The sequence below is a fragment of the Aspergillus homomorphus genome (genome assembly GCF_003184865.1).
Source record: "Aspergillus homomorphus CBS 101889 unplaced genomic scaffold BO97scaffold_114, whole genome shotgun sequence".
NCBI classification, from domain to species: Eukaryota; Fungi; Ascomycota; class Eurotiomycetes; order Eurotiales; family Aspergillaceae; genus Aspergillus; species Aspergillus homomorphus.
Window position 1 is genome coordinate 1 of NW_020292000.1, and position 14,355 is coordinate 14,355.

General features: G+C 44.0%; 7 protein-coding genes across 7 annotated transcripts; 3 read left to right on the top strand and 4 right to left on the bottom strand.

Annotated features, from left to right (window-relative positions):
- Nucleotides 1-938: 938 nt before the first annotated feature.
- Nucleotides 939-1,184, bottom strand: BO97DRAFT_320815 (uncharacterized protein; the record flags this gene model as incomplete). Its single annotated transcript, XM_025691281.1, has 1 exon — nucleotides 939-1,184. A coding segment is annotated over one exon (246 nt), but the record flags the coding sequence as incomplete, so codon positions are not given.
- A 1,358-nt stretch (nucleotides 1,185-2,542) lies between these two features.
- On the top strand, nucleotides 2,543-2,833 carry BO97DRAFT_306382 (uncharacterized protein; the record flags this gene model as incomplete). Its single annotated transcript, XM_025691166.1, has 1 exon — nucleotides 2,543-2,833. A coding segment is annotated over one exon (291 nt), but the record flags the coding sequence as incomplete, so codon positions are not given.
- A 1,630-nt stretch (nucleotides 2,834-4,463) lies between these two features.
- On the top strand, nucleotides 4,464-5,171 carry BO97DRAFT_30065 (uncharacterized protein). Its single transcript, XM_025691147.1, has 2 exons — nucleotides 4,464-4,779; nucleotides 4,833-5,171. Exons 1-2 carry the CDS (start codon nucleotides 4,588-4,590, stop codon nucleotides 5,037-5,039), a joined length of 399 nt encoding a protein of 132 aa, XP_025545691.1. The 5' UTR covers nucleotides 4,464-4,587; the 3' UTR covers nucleotides 5,040-5,171.
- Nucleotides 5,172-6,354: 1,183 nt separating this feature from the next.
- Nucleotides 6,355-7,325, bottom strand: BO97DRAFT_30070 (uncharacterized protein). Its single transcript, XM_025691148.1, has 3 exons — nucleotides 7,117-7,325; nucleotides 6,490-7,068; nucleotides 6,355-6,432 (listed from the first exon to the last, which is right to left on the bottom strand). The coding sequence occupies exons 1-2, from the start codon at nucleotides 7,222-7,224 to the stop codon at nucleotides 6,493-6,495; spliced, it is 684 nt and encodes a 227-aa protein (XP_025545692.1). The 5' UTR covers nucleotides 7,225-7,325; the 3' UTR covers nucleotides 6,355-6,432; nucleotides 6,490-6,492.
- Nucleotides 7,326-8,287: 962 nt separating this feature from the next.
- Nucleotides 8,288-9,994, bottom strand: BO97DRAFT_358547 (kinase-like protein; the record flags this gene model as incomplete). Its single annotated transcript, XM_025692264.1, has 3 exons — nucleotides 8,288-9,210; nucleotides 9,262-9,863; nucleotides 9,915-9,994. The coding sequence occupies 3 exons, from the start codon at nucleotides 9,992-9,994 to the stop codon at nucleotides 8,288-8,290; spliced, it is 1,605 nt and encodes a 534-aa protein (XP_025545693.1).
- A 1,514-nt stretch (nucleotides 9,995-11,508) lies between these two features.
- Nucleotides 11,509-11,907, bottom strand: BO97DRAFT_358556 (uncharacterized protein; the record flags this gene model as incomplete). Its single annotated transcript, XM_025692266.1, has 1 exon — nucleotides 11,509-11,907. One exon carries the CDS (start codon nucleotides 11,905-11,907, stop codon nucleotides 11,509-11,511), a length of 399 nt encoding a protein of 132 aa, XP_025545694.1.
- Nucleotides 11,908-13,339: 1,432 nt separating this feature from the next.
- Nucleotides 13,340-13,873, top strand: BO97DRAFT_358553 (uncharacterized protein; the record flags this gene model as incomplete). Its single annotated transcript, XM_025692265.1, has 1 exon — nucleotides 13,340-13,873. A coding segment is annotated over one exon (534 nt), but the record flags the coding sequence as incomplete, so codon positions are not given.
- Between the last annotated feature and the right edge of the window lie 482 nt (nucleotides 13,874-14,355).

Consider the following 14,355-nt stretch of genomic DNA (forward strand, 5'->3'; position numbering starts at 1 on the left):
GGTAATTTGAGAGTCTCAAGCAAAGCTTCATTACCCGCAATTGCTGGTATCAAGCTTTCGAGAGCCTGTGTCAGGGACTCAAGTTCGTATCGGAGCTCACGAACATTTCTCTGGGAATTCTTGAAACTTTCGATCAAACTGTAAAGGGTCTTGCTTGTCTCAAATGCGAAGCTAGCTAGCGCAATCAAGCTAGAAGCGAGAGAGATGGCGTCCGCCATGAGAGATGGTAGTGAATTTGGAAGTGATGATAGATACTAGCAGCTATCCTGAGGGAAAGACTGTGCAAATAAGTAAAAGGTGGAAAGGCTGTCAGGTGCACGAGCAACCCCGCTTGCATGCCAAGGGCGCTTATTGTCGCCGTCCGTTGCATATCATTGAGGCAATACCACAAGACAAAGAGAGCCCCCAAGTCTCTTCCAATATTCAGATAGACCAACAGGGAGGAGGTAGACCAAAACCTTGCTATCAGGTATCACGCTAACAAAAAAACCGACATGCGGCTGATTGAAAGTCTAAAAAGCGGATATAAGGACTTCAGACAAGGGGTTAAACAATTTTCAGATCGCTAAATCTTCGAGTGACTGAAAGTCTTTCGTAGCTTCATTATCTAGCCTAGCAAAGAGGAAGCGGGGCAAACAAATGAGACTCTCTCTGTAAAAGAAATGACAAAATCCAGTAAAAGGACAGAAAGAGAGACAAGGAAGCCGGTTGAGAGATATCTGAAAAGGTAATAGAGTGGTGAAGCATATAATCGAGATACGAGAATTTCTGTTTGCCTGTATTTGTTTTGCCATATGAACCTGTCGATCACTGACTTTTTATATGTGTATTTTCCGTGACTAGAATTCCATGATCAAATGAAATGTTAGGATACTGATATTCGATTAACCTTTTTTTCATAGAACACTTACATTCATCCTATAACTTTACCAAGGTGTCTTGCCAAGTCTTTGACCCCCTCCGACTTTCTCGATAACTGTTAAAGCTGATCGTGGTTTGATATCTTTCTCAGACATAGGAGCTCGGTCATGGGAAACTTGCTGGAAAGTATGGTCGCCCATATCGCCGAGACACTGAGTTGCACGAGCCTTAGCGCTGATCGCTTTCGCCGCGGTACAGTGTCCATTGGACGACCCAATAAATTGAAGCACATCCTCCTCAGCGCTGATGTTGTCAAAGACATTGAGCCTTTCATTCAAATGTGGATGAATAGTACTCGCCACATTAGGTGGGATAGAGGAGCTTGAGTAAGTTGAAGACTGGTTTTCATGAGTCATATTTTTATGCGACTGTAATACTTGACACATATAGTGCTTGAATTAGGAGGTTGTATGTCCCGAAATGTTCAGTATGACTGCAACGGCCAAAAATGAGCAATATCAAAAATTTGTTGAATAAGGAATTTGTCGGATTGACTGCAATCCCGATGGAGCGGGGTATAGTCACGTGATATAACACGTGAGACCTTGCGCATCAAGTGCAGCGACCTCAGGAGAGTTTATCGTATGAGATTCGGCCATTATTTGAGTGTCATGTCTACTGCTCTACGAAACAAAGGTCAATATCACATATTAGCCTTATATCATCACAAGCTGATGATGACTATGAAATCCGGATTCATTGTCCGAGTAGTAGTACGAGAAATATGCTCATTTCGATTAACGCTTGGACCAGAGGTCGACAAATATTGCGGTTTATCAGGGATGCAAGGAGCTAGACACCTACTAGTCCTACATCCCTCATCAGGCGCGTGGTACACTCCTTTGTCTTGACAGTACTTTGAGTAACGTGCAAAACAATACTCATTCTTTTTCTGTAATTGATCATTCTGCTTCGTTACTTCGTGTTGGCCGTGATTGTCTTTGCCCGATGTTAATGCACATAGAAGAGCATGATTGTCATTACTAGTGAAGAGACTATTTCTGTCTCTGCCCTCTGAAAGTCCTGATTACGGAGATCGAACAATAACCCCTAGAAGGATGGGAAGGCTATCAACGAAGCTGTTGTTCACGTGATATGAGCAGAAACATTGTGTGGGTAATATGAAGCTAGTCCAATTTTGGTATGACCTTAGTCCAGCACAGACTTTGTGTTCATTCAGTCTCCAAGCCTCCCAAACTACCGCCGCAGACTACCGCCGCAGACTACACTCGATGAGGCGAACATATTCGCACTGTGGCCTCACCAGTACCATTCTGCCCAATCAATCTTTGTGTAGACTCTCAAATTTCATTGCCATCGTCGCTTGGCTGGGAAATAGTGAAGGATAGGAATGAATGAGAGTTCCTTAATGTGTAGCGAGGAAGAACACATGCTTGATTCGGGGGGTAGGACGATAGCGGTAGACAATCCGGAGGAAATAGGGAACTAAAGATTATAGTTCTTGGCAAAAAGTCTGGATAGTTCCCGCGTTTTTTCGCGTTCCCGCGTTCGTGATCAAAACCACCCATCTTCTTCAAACGCGAATAACTTCATGAATCCACGAGCGCTTTGCCCAATTCCTTTAAATGTTGTTCCTAATAAGAAAATTGATGAGGTAGAAAAAGCTTATATACTTGGGCTTCATGACGCAGGCATAGCGAAGAGTCAAATTGCTCGGAGAGTAAATCGGCCAATCCAATCAATTTGCAACGCGATCAAACGCGTTAAGGAACACAACTCCTTACCTTCTTCACCTCGATCAGGACGTCCAAAAAAGACCTCAGAAACCGAGAAACGTCTAATTATTCGAACTATCAAGAGAAATCCGTTTATATCATACGCCTCGCTTATCCAAGAACTCGAACTCTCGATCCAACGCCGAACCGCATACTCGATCATTCAGGAGTCAGGATATAGGAAATGGAAGGCTCAAAAACACCCAAAATTAACAGAGGAAGTGGCTAAACAGAGGCTTGCTTGGGCACTCAAATATAAAAGCTATACATACACGGATTAGTGTAAAATTATATGGTCGGACGAGTGCTCTGTTGAGCTTGGAAGCGGCCACCGAAACCACTGGGTCTTCCGGCTCAACCACCACTCCGAAAAATGGAAAAAAGAGTATATACAACCGGGCCAAAAGGGGAAGAATATAAGAGTCATGGTCTGGGCTGCTATTTGGGGCGAAGAACGGTCGGAATTAGTACGTTTGGAGAGAGATTTTGAGGCAAAGAAGTTTGGTTACTCCGCGAACTCGTATATCAAGGTCTTGGATGGATTTTTCCCGGAAATCCAAGAGGAATTGGCCTCAAAGGATCTTATATTCATGCAGGATAACGCCACAATCCATACAGCTAAGAAAGCTAAGGAATAGTTCAAGAATCATGGCTTGGAAGTCATGGAATAGCCACCGTACTCCCCGGATTTAAACCCGATTAAACACATGTGGTTTCCTCTCAAAGAAGGCGTTCAAAAGGCAAATCCTACGCTCGAAAACCTCCCTGGGGAGGATACTACGAAGGAGGACTTCCTTTGGGAGGCTTTATACATCTCTTGGAAGCAGATAAAGGCCTCAATCCAAAGATCTTTGGTGGAGGGTATGAACCGGCGTGTACAGGCAGTTCTTGACGCTAAAGGGTGGTATACAAAGTATTAAGGCGTCAAATCGGTGTTTTCCCCGCCGAAATCGGTTAAAAATTAGTGTATATAGTTATATTTACAGCTTCGTTGCTTGATTTTTTATGAATATCTTGATTATATATAAATTTGTATGGTGGATGAATATTGGTTGGGTGGCCCGCAAGCGGGAAATATCCAGACTTTTTGCAAGGAACTGTACAACACACGTACAATCGGGGATTTGCAGTGCAACAGAACAGAGCATAACGAAAGAGTCGATCGTGGTGACCAAAAATCGAATCACAAAAACAAAAGACAAGACACAACAAGACAAGGCATGATACAATGCAGCGGCAGGCTGACAAAAGTAACGTGATCCCGAACCTTCCTGCCCATCACCCATAGCACCCCTTTCAATGGTGTATACCCGGGATGACCCTGATGGGCAGTTCATTACATACATCCTCAATAAGACTGTTCACGCTACGATTTCTTTTTCTCTGTGGCCGTTTTCAGTGGATTTGATCTGGGAATATTGAAAGAACAGACGGGTAGCATTTATTATGACAGTTTCTCAATTCATAGTTCGAAACCTTGATAAGGAACATCTTCGAACTCAAGCCATCAAAGTGTCGTGTTTGCTCTCGGACAGCTTAGGGGTGAGGAATGAGGTAACTTTAATAGACTTAAAGAGTCACGTCCAGGTCATTGCCTTTAGATACCCAATTGTTGTTGGAGTACTTAGCCATCTGCTCTGATAGGCTGGGGTGGCGAACGAGTTAAATTGACACCGATGAGGAAGAGAAGTTGTGGCTAATGTAGGCATGGATCACGTTCGCAAAACTCGACTGACCCACGTCCATAGTCACGTGATTACCACGACCTCGAATACCCCTCGTGCCCCGCGTGCCTTCTTCTCAGACACCAAGTTTGCAAATCTACCCACCCCCTTCATCTTCGTTATTCTATGGTGGATATTTGACCCATCAACAACGAATAAATATTCAAGATCATCGCTTGTCAAAAATACTCTCAAGTTAAATCCAGATGAGCCGACCTCTAACACCCGAAGCCGAATCGCTGCGAGAGCAAATCAGAGACATAATTTCAAGGGCAGATGGCGGTAATATAAACAATGTGGACCGTCTTCAAGCGCTTGATGGGCGAGTACTTTATGCAGGGACACCTCTCTCAATCAAAATCGGTGACCTGATGGAGAAGTCCGGATTACCAGGATCTGTAAGTTTAACTTCTACTCATTGCTCCATATCAGTGGCTCACAGACTCTTTAGGAATGGGGCTTTACTGTCTGGTCTTTTCCTCATCAAAAGCGACTTGGAAACCCGAATAAAAACATGTGGGTGATCCCACTGTCAGATCGATCAGAATTAATACACGGTGGATCACTGAAAGAAGGCTCTCTTACGCATGTTACGGAATTGGAGCCGATTATCAGTTCAGGGTCTACGATTATAATCTTCTTGGAATTGAAGCGATAGGGGTTTTATGCTCTCATACCTTAAGTACATTTCTGCCTTTAAGGCTTTCCGGCCTTGCTTTTAGCTTGGGAGGCCGGTCAGTTGACCATTTAGTCGGGTCGCGTCTTCCTCCGAGAGAACATCATATTGGAAATCATCAATAAGTACAAATATAGATCTTTGACGTAGTTGACTCCTCACATTCTCGGCTCTATGGTGCACGGCTTTGAAGGTAAAAAGTATGATAAGACTGGCAGTATGCTGCACAAGCACCAAAATGTACACTCATGGTGCGGCCGATAGGTAATGTAACTGATAGTCCTCTTGCCTTTGAAAAGAATCAGATAATGCTCTAAAGCCTTCCGTCGCGACCCCTCTATGTACGCTGGTTGTTGTCTGCGTCTCATTATTATCAGTTTTGTTAGCCTGATTTTGTAACCTAGAGAGCCGAGGATGCTGATCAAAAGATGTGCGATCTAAGGGTTCCGGAACGACGCGACTTGGTAGCTGCCTGATATATGGGTGTGGATCAAAGGTTTCCATATTTATGCCTGCCCGTTGCTGACCAACCTGGCCTGGGCTAGATATCAGCGTATGTTCTAAGGAAGCTTGATAGTCACATAAGGCACGGCCTGGCAGTTCTTGAATATATGGTTGTAGATCGATAGCAGTTTGAGGTTGATTAGAGTTTCGATACTCAGCTGCATCAGGAAACACATATTCTGGTGACCCTGAAAGGATGTTATGTAAATGAAGAGCTTCTGTCTCCGTAACTGCATTGACCTTGTCGATCTGAGCGATGTCGGATGCCACAACATGGCTATTAAGGCTAGGAATATCAGACAGATTCCTGCTCATGCCACGTGGTGTATGTTGGATATATGATTGGAGGTTGAACGGTTGGTGGGCGGGATCAGAAGTAAACTGTCCAGGTTCATGATACAACACTCTGGGTCGTTGCAAAATGTAAGATTGCAGGTCAAGAGAGACTTGAGATTCCTGCGTCACTTGAGGTTCTGGCCATTCATTAGGAATGCCGTTATTCAAACGCTCGTAACCATTCGTGTCTTGTTCAATCGAAGATTGTGGAAGACCTTGCGCGTCGAGTTGATGCCCAGCCTCTGATGGGTCATTACTTCCAAAATTTTCTTGCTCCCTTGCGATGATATTAGAGGGCGCAACTGTAGTCTCATTCATGCCTGTATCGTGACTGTCACCCACACATGAGTCATGGGAGTGGGTAGGACTTTTATTTACTGTCGGAAGCCCAATCGTAGCGGAAAGAAATGAGAAGATGTTGCAAGCTAATATGTCCAGGGAAATTCCCTGAAGGCTTGAACTCAAATCAAAGCACTTTAGTTCTTGAATTTTCCGATCTCTTCTTGGGCCACTATTGAGAGGAAGCCTTTTCATGCTTGATGGACTGTTAGTTAGAGTATAGCATGGACATAATGAAAAAGGGTTATTTAACTCACTAATCATCCCTTACATGTAGGGGCAGACGAAATAGCAGCCCCAGATGTTTTTTATCCTCCATCTGGTCGATCAAAGATTCATCCCATGGATGCCGGTTGTATTTGAGCTCAAAACAGAGTAGTTCTAGTCTCCGTCCAACGTCACCCCAGGAGAGAACACGTTTCTCAATTAGAATAGCGTCATCATCAACAGCTCCAGATGCTTGTATGATTGCTATAGCTTTCCGGACATCTTCTGACCGTTTATATGAACCGCACAGTTCCTTTAAAAGATGATGGAAGATGACCTCAAGGAACCGTACATGCCAGAGATTTATTTCTTCGCGCTCTTCCAACCGCGAAAGGAAGTTGTACGAATCGGCTACTGGATGAGATGAGCCTATGTTGATTTCTCTCCCTGCTTCAAGAAAGCTTCTGATATTATCCCCCCATTCGGAAGAATATTTGAGTAAGACATTTGTGTTTCGTGGTTGCGGTTTTGATCGGGACTTTCTTGGTAACTTAGTGTGTCTTTGGATGCTTTTTCTGTGCGCTGGAGACATATTTTGCCAGAGTCCCCTTAAGATATCGGTGAACTTCGTTCTGTCAGAGAAATTGCCACTATAGCAGAGGCATCAACTCACCTCATCATCAGAAAGGAGATCAATTATATTACCACGACCCTGTGCCTCTGCCTCGATACAGGCGAAATTGAGTTTGCCTGAGAGCATCCTGCTCTCACTAATACCCATGTTAAATATTGGATTTCGTATGAAGTCGGTCTGATAGATAGGCAGACTGTTTCTACCATTACCATCATCAGTGAAGTATGACGTGTTCGTCTCGACCCCGCTCATGTAGATAAACATACGCATTGACCATCTCGGAGTAAAGATTGTTGCTCTCCCGAATAGAATAGGCTGCTATCCAATGAAGTGCCGCAAAAATTAGCCTTAGTCAGCACAGAGGCCTTTTCAAACCAGGGCGGAAAAACAGGTTCCCGTCTACCAGCTTCCCATTCTCCGTACTCTATGAATCTAACAGGACTCATGTATTCATGTAGATCTCCACCACAGTTTATCCTCGAAGTATATTCCATTTCATACTCAGCACAGAAGCTTATCAGGATCGTCGTCTGTGAGCGATATTGTATATTTCTCTTCGCCGCTCTCACTTGACCGGGTTGGCTTGAGTACGGCTCTACGAGTACTCCATCTAACGAACCAATACTGAATTCGTCACAATTGAAGCTAAAATAAAAGCCCGAAATGATGGTCACTCAGGAAGCTCGCCCCGGATACGAAATGACAGTTTAAATTACATTTATCGGGCCGAGACTGAGGTCCGCCCGCCGTGATTGTGGTGGATTAACTCGCCGGAATTAAGCCTCTAGAGCCTTCCGTTCGCGATCTGCCTTGGCGTTCCATATCTTTCAGGAGTCAACAATTTGTTGAATTACATTAGTATCAATCCGTCCGGTAACTTTCTCTGCGTGCACAACAGTTGGTAAACGAGCTTGAATTGCTCTGCCTAATCTTCTGGTTGTGAAGTTTTGCGAGACGCCCATGATTCAATGAAACAAAGCACCGCGGAGGAACCGATCAACGGAAGCCGGCTTGTAATTTCTTTCCTGCAATGCTGCGTTATTTGCCGCCAAAATTGTCCGCGGAGTCTTTGGACGCGAATCACCCCGCCCAAGCAACAGGCCCTAGTTCTAAACATAACAGAATATAAACGATTATCAGAGATGTAAAGAAATTTATTTATCATCAGTAATTATGCAGCTCCAAGTCATTTGCAATTTACAAATAGCCGTCACGAAGGGGGAGACGATATGTCTGTACCATCCTTGAAGGGCCAGTTCTGCCAGCACAAATCACGCTCATGCTCCTCAGCTTGCCGTAACATTTCCAACCTCAGCTCGAGGTTTCTCTGAGACGCCCACTCAAAATTTTCCGGCGTTGTACCACCTTCGAGGTCCACACCTAAGTGTTTTCTGAGAGCAGATAGAAGCTTCTCAGACTCATTCCATTCTTTAGAATCCTCCCTTGCTGTTTGTCGCTCTTGCTCTGTAAATGATACCGGGCAAGAAGCAGAAGATATGACATTCCAGACTTGTGGAGTTGTGATACCAACAAGAGCAGCACGGAGATTGATAGTATCTGCATCCCAAGGATATCCAGTTTGTTGGTACAGATACTGTCGCATCCCAAGGTGAGGGATTTTCAGGGCACTCAAATGAATATCGTTGTATATGCCAGTAGATGCTGTGTAGTAAAGATTGGCTTCATCTAAGCGAAACTTGGTCTTTATCCTTGTTTGTTCTTCCATGCTCAAACTGTCGAAATCATCCGGGAGGGATGGCAGCTGTAAAGTTTGAGTCTGCGATAAATCGTGCTCACAAAAGCTGGGATATCCTGCTTGCATGAAAAGCGGAAAGACAATAGCATCCTGCCAATCTATGATACTGGCGATTTTCGTGGAGCTAGGCTCTAACAGAATATTGTGAAGGCTCAGATCTGGATGCCGTAGGATTGGACGATTGTGATCGGCATTTGTTGGTATCAAGAAAGGCGCAATTTCCAAAAATTTGGAGAGAAGTGAGACATGTTCAGGGGGCTCAATATTATGCAGCGTTGGAAGAAGGAATGTGTTTCGGGGTTGGGGTTTCGCATGATGTAGGATACAAATAGTCTCTCGACGAGCTGCAGATGTAAAGCAATCTTTAGATCGAAGCCCTTTTTGGACGGTAAGCTTTGTTTAGATATTGAAGTTAAGAGAGGACTCACAAGGACCACGATCAATTTTGGTTTTTGTTCGATCACCATGCCAAAACTGCCGTGCAGCAACAGGCCCAATGCAAAAATCCTGTACTGACATCGGAATCTGCACTTCACCCTCCACATCCTTCTGGTGATATAGACTTCCATATCCAGGGAACGGACAATTGAAAATTCTGTGTTCCATCTCTGCTATTTGTTTCATGACGCTCTTGACTTCGTCTGTAGTAAGCGACAACCAGATTGATGCAAGACTGACCCCTTTTATCCGCTCCATTATGATGTATTCTGATCCAATTGGATTGTCCGAGGATGTCGAGTACGCCAGGACTTTTGGTATAGGTATTCCGAGGATAACGCGTAAAAACTCCATTGTAGCAACCTCGCTTGCGGTGGTGTAATGAGAAGGACCGGCGATGGGAGTAGGGATTCGTGCAATAACTTCTTTACCAGAATCTGCTCTTAACAGAAATACTTTATTAAAACCCCCCTCCGCAAGCTTGATCATGAAAGGGCAATGGTCCTCCCCAATTGCGCGACCAGCGACACGCTGAAGCTCATTCGGTTCAAATTTGACGTATCTTTCCTTTAGACGTTCTTTCTCATTCATTCTAAGAGAGATTAGTGGGCTTAGAAAAAAAGAGAGCTGGGGTTGGACTAACACCCATCGTCGAGACGTATTTTCAAAGAAGTCATCGCGGGGAGATGATGTACGACTAGACAAACGAAGGCGTACCGGCATAGAATTGATAGACTTCGCACTGTACCACGGATTGGAAGAAAGTAGTGCGAGCGACCTGGTTCTGGCAGTAGACAGTATTTTGGATCTGAACATATCTCGAGAGGAGGAAGGGCGAACTTGCAGTTTATCCGATAAGAAACAATGAGGCGTGTTATGGACACGAAGAAACCCGCTCCTGCCAAGATCTCTCACCGCCCTGGATTACTGTTTTGGTGTGGATGAGTAGAGGAGAGGTTGGGATTCCTTATCGGGTAACTGGATTGCGTCGGTATGTGGGTCTAAGAGCTTTTTAGTAGAAGAGACAGGTGATTTCAATTTTCCCCGGACATTTCAATGCCTACGCTGGTTAGGTAATCGGATAGCTAACTTTGCTAATCAATCACTTAAAAGCAAGTGTTCACTCCCATAGAAGAGGGCCCACACGGGAGAAGGTGGATATTTACGAGCAGAAGTTGTGGCACATTTCGGACACTGCTCCACTGCACCGTGTCTTCCCGTGATAGGCTTATTGGAAAAGCGTCAATAGGAAAGGGAAGCAGGGGCAACCGAGCAGGCTACCATAGTTCATACTGGGGTTTAGTTTTGCCACACTCTGCTACACTATCACTAACAACTATAGCAACTACAAAGAATATCACCAGTTGTCGGTCAAATTCATCATTATCTCCAGAAGCTGGAGATGGCTTGTTCAATGTAAGTATGGAAATAGACGGGTGCATCTTTTATGCCAAACGATATACATGTGCATTCAAAGATGCCTAGTTTGGATTGAAAAAAAGTTTTCTATCCATCTCCGAGTCGCATTCGCATATGGAAGAAAGTATGCTTCAACGTTGTCGTAATGTGTGTACTATCTGCATTAACGTAACGTTAAAGTTACCTTAACTTATAATATTCGGCTTATGTAATTCGATGTCTGATGTGGTGCGTGGGCTAGCCTCCTCGTATTGCTTTCAGGTGTATGTAATTCTTGCAAAGTCTTAAATTATTCGTGTGAGAGCACTCTCTTTATAACGTCAAAACTCTGAGGAGGTTGACCAAAACGTGAGAGCCCATTATGTATGACCCGGTACGCTACGAAATACTGTAGAAGTGACTTGACTACCGAAGGAGGGCACGAATAATTTGAGTCCTCTCACTGGAGCCGTGAATTTTCACTCTTCAACCGTATCTGTATCACAGGCCACGGTGCTCGTGGGTTGATGCTGAGATTTTGACAAAGGGAGAAGGATGGTCAAGAGTGACCATCATTTGTCCAACATTATTGATCACGAAGGTTCCAGCTATCTAAGATACTTTTAAAATAATTTACCAGGTACTTATTCGAAGTATCTCTAAGACACAATGTAACAAGCCTTATAGGAACCAGCCCGGCCATTTCATGATCTCGCGAAGTTTCACGAAAATCCTCATATTTACCCTCAAGCGCGAGGATGATGCCTAATTAAGTAAAATACACTCAGGCTAGGTACATGAGACTTCTGGCTGTTAAGCACTCCTGAATCTTGACATTCTCAAAGACCTTCTGCGGTCGTTCTCATGATTTCAGCAAATTCTTCCTTGGTAGCATCTTGCGGGACCACTACTTCGGTAATTACACTATGGGACCCATTCTTCCTGACCCAATCTTTGATTGACTTCGATTCGGCTTGCGCAGCTGCCTGCCACTGAAAGATGTTGGCAGTTCGAGTAGCGCCGTCCTTCGCTTCCGGTCTATCGTCGGGCACTTCACGGGTTTGGTCGCCAAGGTCGAAATGGAAGCCAATATTCTTCAAGTCACGCTGCGAAGTAGGGAATGTAGGATTACCAGGCCCAACGGTAGGCCTCGTAAATTTCTGATGCACTACTTCGAGTTTTTTGGGATCAAGCATGGTCTCAAGAGCTCTTTTCCCGGCTTTCTTTAATCCGGACATAGCTAGGAACTGAGCGGGTCAGTACATGATAAGTCATTCACTCAAAAGATAACTCACTCTAGACCGTTTGAAATAGCTGTGGATAAAGGGTATTTTTTCTTAAGGTAAGAGACAAAAGCTTCGTCTGGAGTATGGATGAATAGCCGTGTTTTACTCTAGTGATAGAGGCGCAGTGTAGCCTATATATGTTCATCTGATTATCAATTATCAATAATCCATACTCAGAAGCCCAAGGAATCACCGTTGCTAGCGCTAGACTTAATCACTGTACGCTTCACAACTGTATGCATCCTCATTTTAATCTTGGTATATGATTAGCAACGATCACTACTCCAGATTTCTTCCCAAGGACGTCAACTCAAACGACCTGTTCGTTTTGGTAGTGCTGCATTTCCTTTTGAACTTCACATGCAGAAATTTACAGCTTCTTCAATAGCTGCATATTGCGTGAGCAGGATCCAGAGTGACAATTTTTGAACCCCGCATACTAATCACAAAGGACTTATTTGACGTAAGATTTCTGCGGAGACATCCGCTGTTTGTATTTAGCAGGCACTTAGAGGGACTTTGACACTAGTGATTAAGGTTACGATTGTGCCAAGACTTCTGCGTACGCAGAAGTCTTGGCACAATCGTAACCTTTTTCTGGTCCTTATGCGCGTCATTAAAGATAAAACTCCGAAGCTCACTATTGCCTATCCTCTAAATATTGTTGCTCTTCGAGCTAACACGATATTTCGGAATAGAGACCTGGATAATCATACCAAGTGGTGTTTCGAAGCTAAAATCATGTTGGAACATCTCAAGTCACCTTGCTTGGACGTAATACCACATAAACGACAAAAAACCCCGTATCGAAGCTCCTCACACAAATCAGGGGAACACCGGCTGAACTTTGAAGTCTGCCCAACCAGGCGATTCCTGCATGATTATGTAACCTAGGCCGAATCATTAAACAGTCTTCGCAGGGGCACCTCATTTATACCATTAAGACTACCATTGGCCATCATAGAATATCACGCTTTCGGTATACCCCGGCACTCGATTGGTAACAACGAGGGCAATCAAAAATTGCAATGAATAAGCTCCTGACATACTTAGTATCAGATGAATTGGTCCAGAATTATAAATATGATGCTTTACCAATATTCTTCATAATACCACATGTTCATGGTCTTCTCATCTCAAATATTGATCTGTCATTGAATCAAATGCCATTCTTAATCACTCACTATGACTATGGCCTCGCAGAACAACAGTGGGACTCGGGCATCGCTTCTCCTAAAGGTGCTGCATAAGCTTGTTTCATCAATGATACATCTTTTGTCTGCCGGGATCACTCAACTTCGTGTTCTCAGGATTGAAGTAAGTACTGCCTGTCTTAAGATGGCCGCGAGATTTTAACTTTGAGTAGCCATGGAATGCCTTGCAGATTCGGAGAGTCGAAAGCCCCTTTGTTGTCATAGAAGCAAGTACATACAGCATTGCGATACCCATCCAAGAACTGAGAAAGTCGGTCTTTGGTTGGGCATTCCTTCTTTACCATGGAGGTTTCTTCCTTGATGTTCTTTCTTTTATGATAAAGCATCGCAATAACCAGGACTTTCAGCCCTTATTCGGGGGAGACGGACTACGGGCCGCTGCAAGATACCAGCGAGGATGTGCTTTATTTTGCCCAATTTCTGTTAATGAGGGTTTTAAAGTTGTGCCTTACTCTCTTCTTGAGAGAACCGTTCCTGGAAGGCTTTTGATATGGCAAGCAGATCATCCTATGCTCGACATTACCTTGAGAACGAGGCTTTTCGTGGCTGGGAAACTGTTCGACGCTGCGGCTTTTGGCGTGTTTAGAACTATCTTGCACAAGTCAGTATCATTCGTATGCTTCTTTTTGCAGGGAGCGCTTTGGGTTTGTATCCAAATGAGGCGCAAATTTGAATTATGGATGAGATGGGATGCACAGGTTTAATCCCCTAAGTGCAGAGAAGGCGAAGTACCAATGTACATATTCCAAGTAAGGAATGACATCTAACGAACGAATCGAGACTTTGATGCACTATTATGAGTACAAATTCCTAACTCCTATGTATTGCATCTAGTGAAAAGCTGTGTTTTAGATTCACTAACCACACCTGCTCTCTATTTTGAGCTCTGTACACGTCGATGGCATGTCACAATCTTTTCGAGCGGTATGTCTGTAATTCACAGATAATCACGTACTGAATCGGACTGTTGGTCAAGCATTCGTGCATCTTCAGGGCGCCTATGCTACGGTTTGAGACTACCGACATCATTTATCTGTGCAATCTACATCGTCAGGCATTGCTTTGCTCTACAACTGCATAGAAATCAATGCTAAGACAAAGAAATAACTATTCTAAGTATTTATATAATAGAACCTGTTCTGTAATCGCTACCAATTTTCACCAGCATTCAATCAGTATTGCACCA

What these genes read in the sequence shown, in the direction of transcription:
- BO97DRAFT_30065 (XM_025691147.1), top strand. Translation starts at nt 4,588, where the DNA reads ATGAGCCGACCTCTAACACCCGAAGCCGAATCGCTGCGAGAGCAAATC. An exon ending in AGTCCGGATTACCAGGATCT is followed by an intron (nt 4,780 to 4,832) that starts GTAAGTTTAACT and finishes CAGACTCTTTAG; the next exon opens with GAATGGGGCTTTACTGTCTG.
- BO97DRAFT_30070 (XM_025691148.1), bottom strand. Translation starts at nt 7,224, where the DNA reads ATGGGTATTAGTGAGAGCAGGATGCTCTCAGGCAAACTCAATTTCGCC. An exon ending in ATCTCCTTTCTGATGATGAG is followed by an intron (nt 7,069 to 7,116) that starts GTGAGTTGATGC and finishes GACAGAACGAAG; the next exon opens with TTCACCGATATCTTAAGGGG.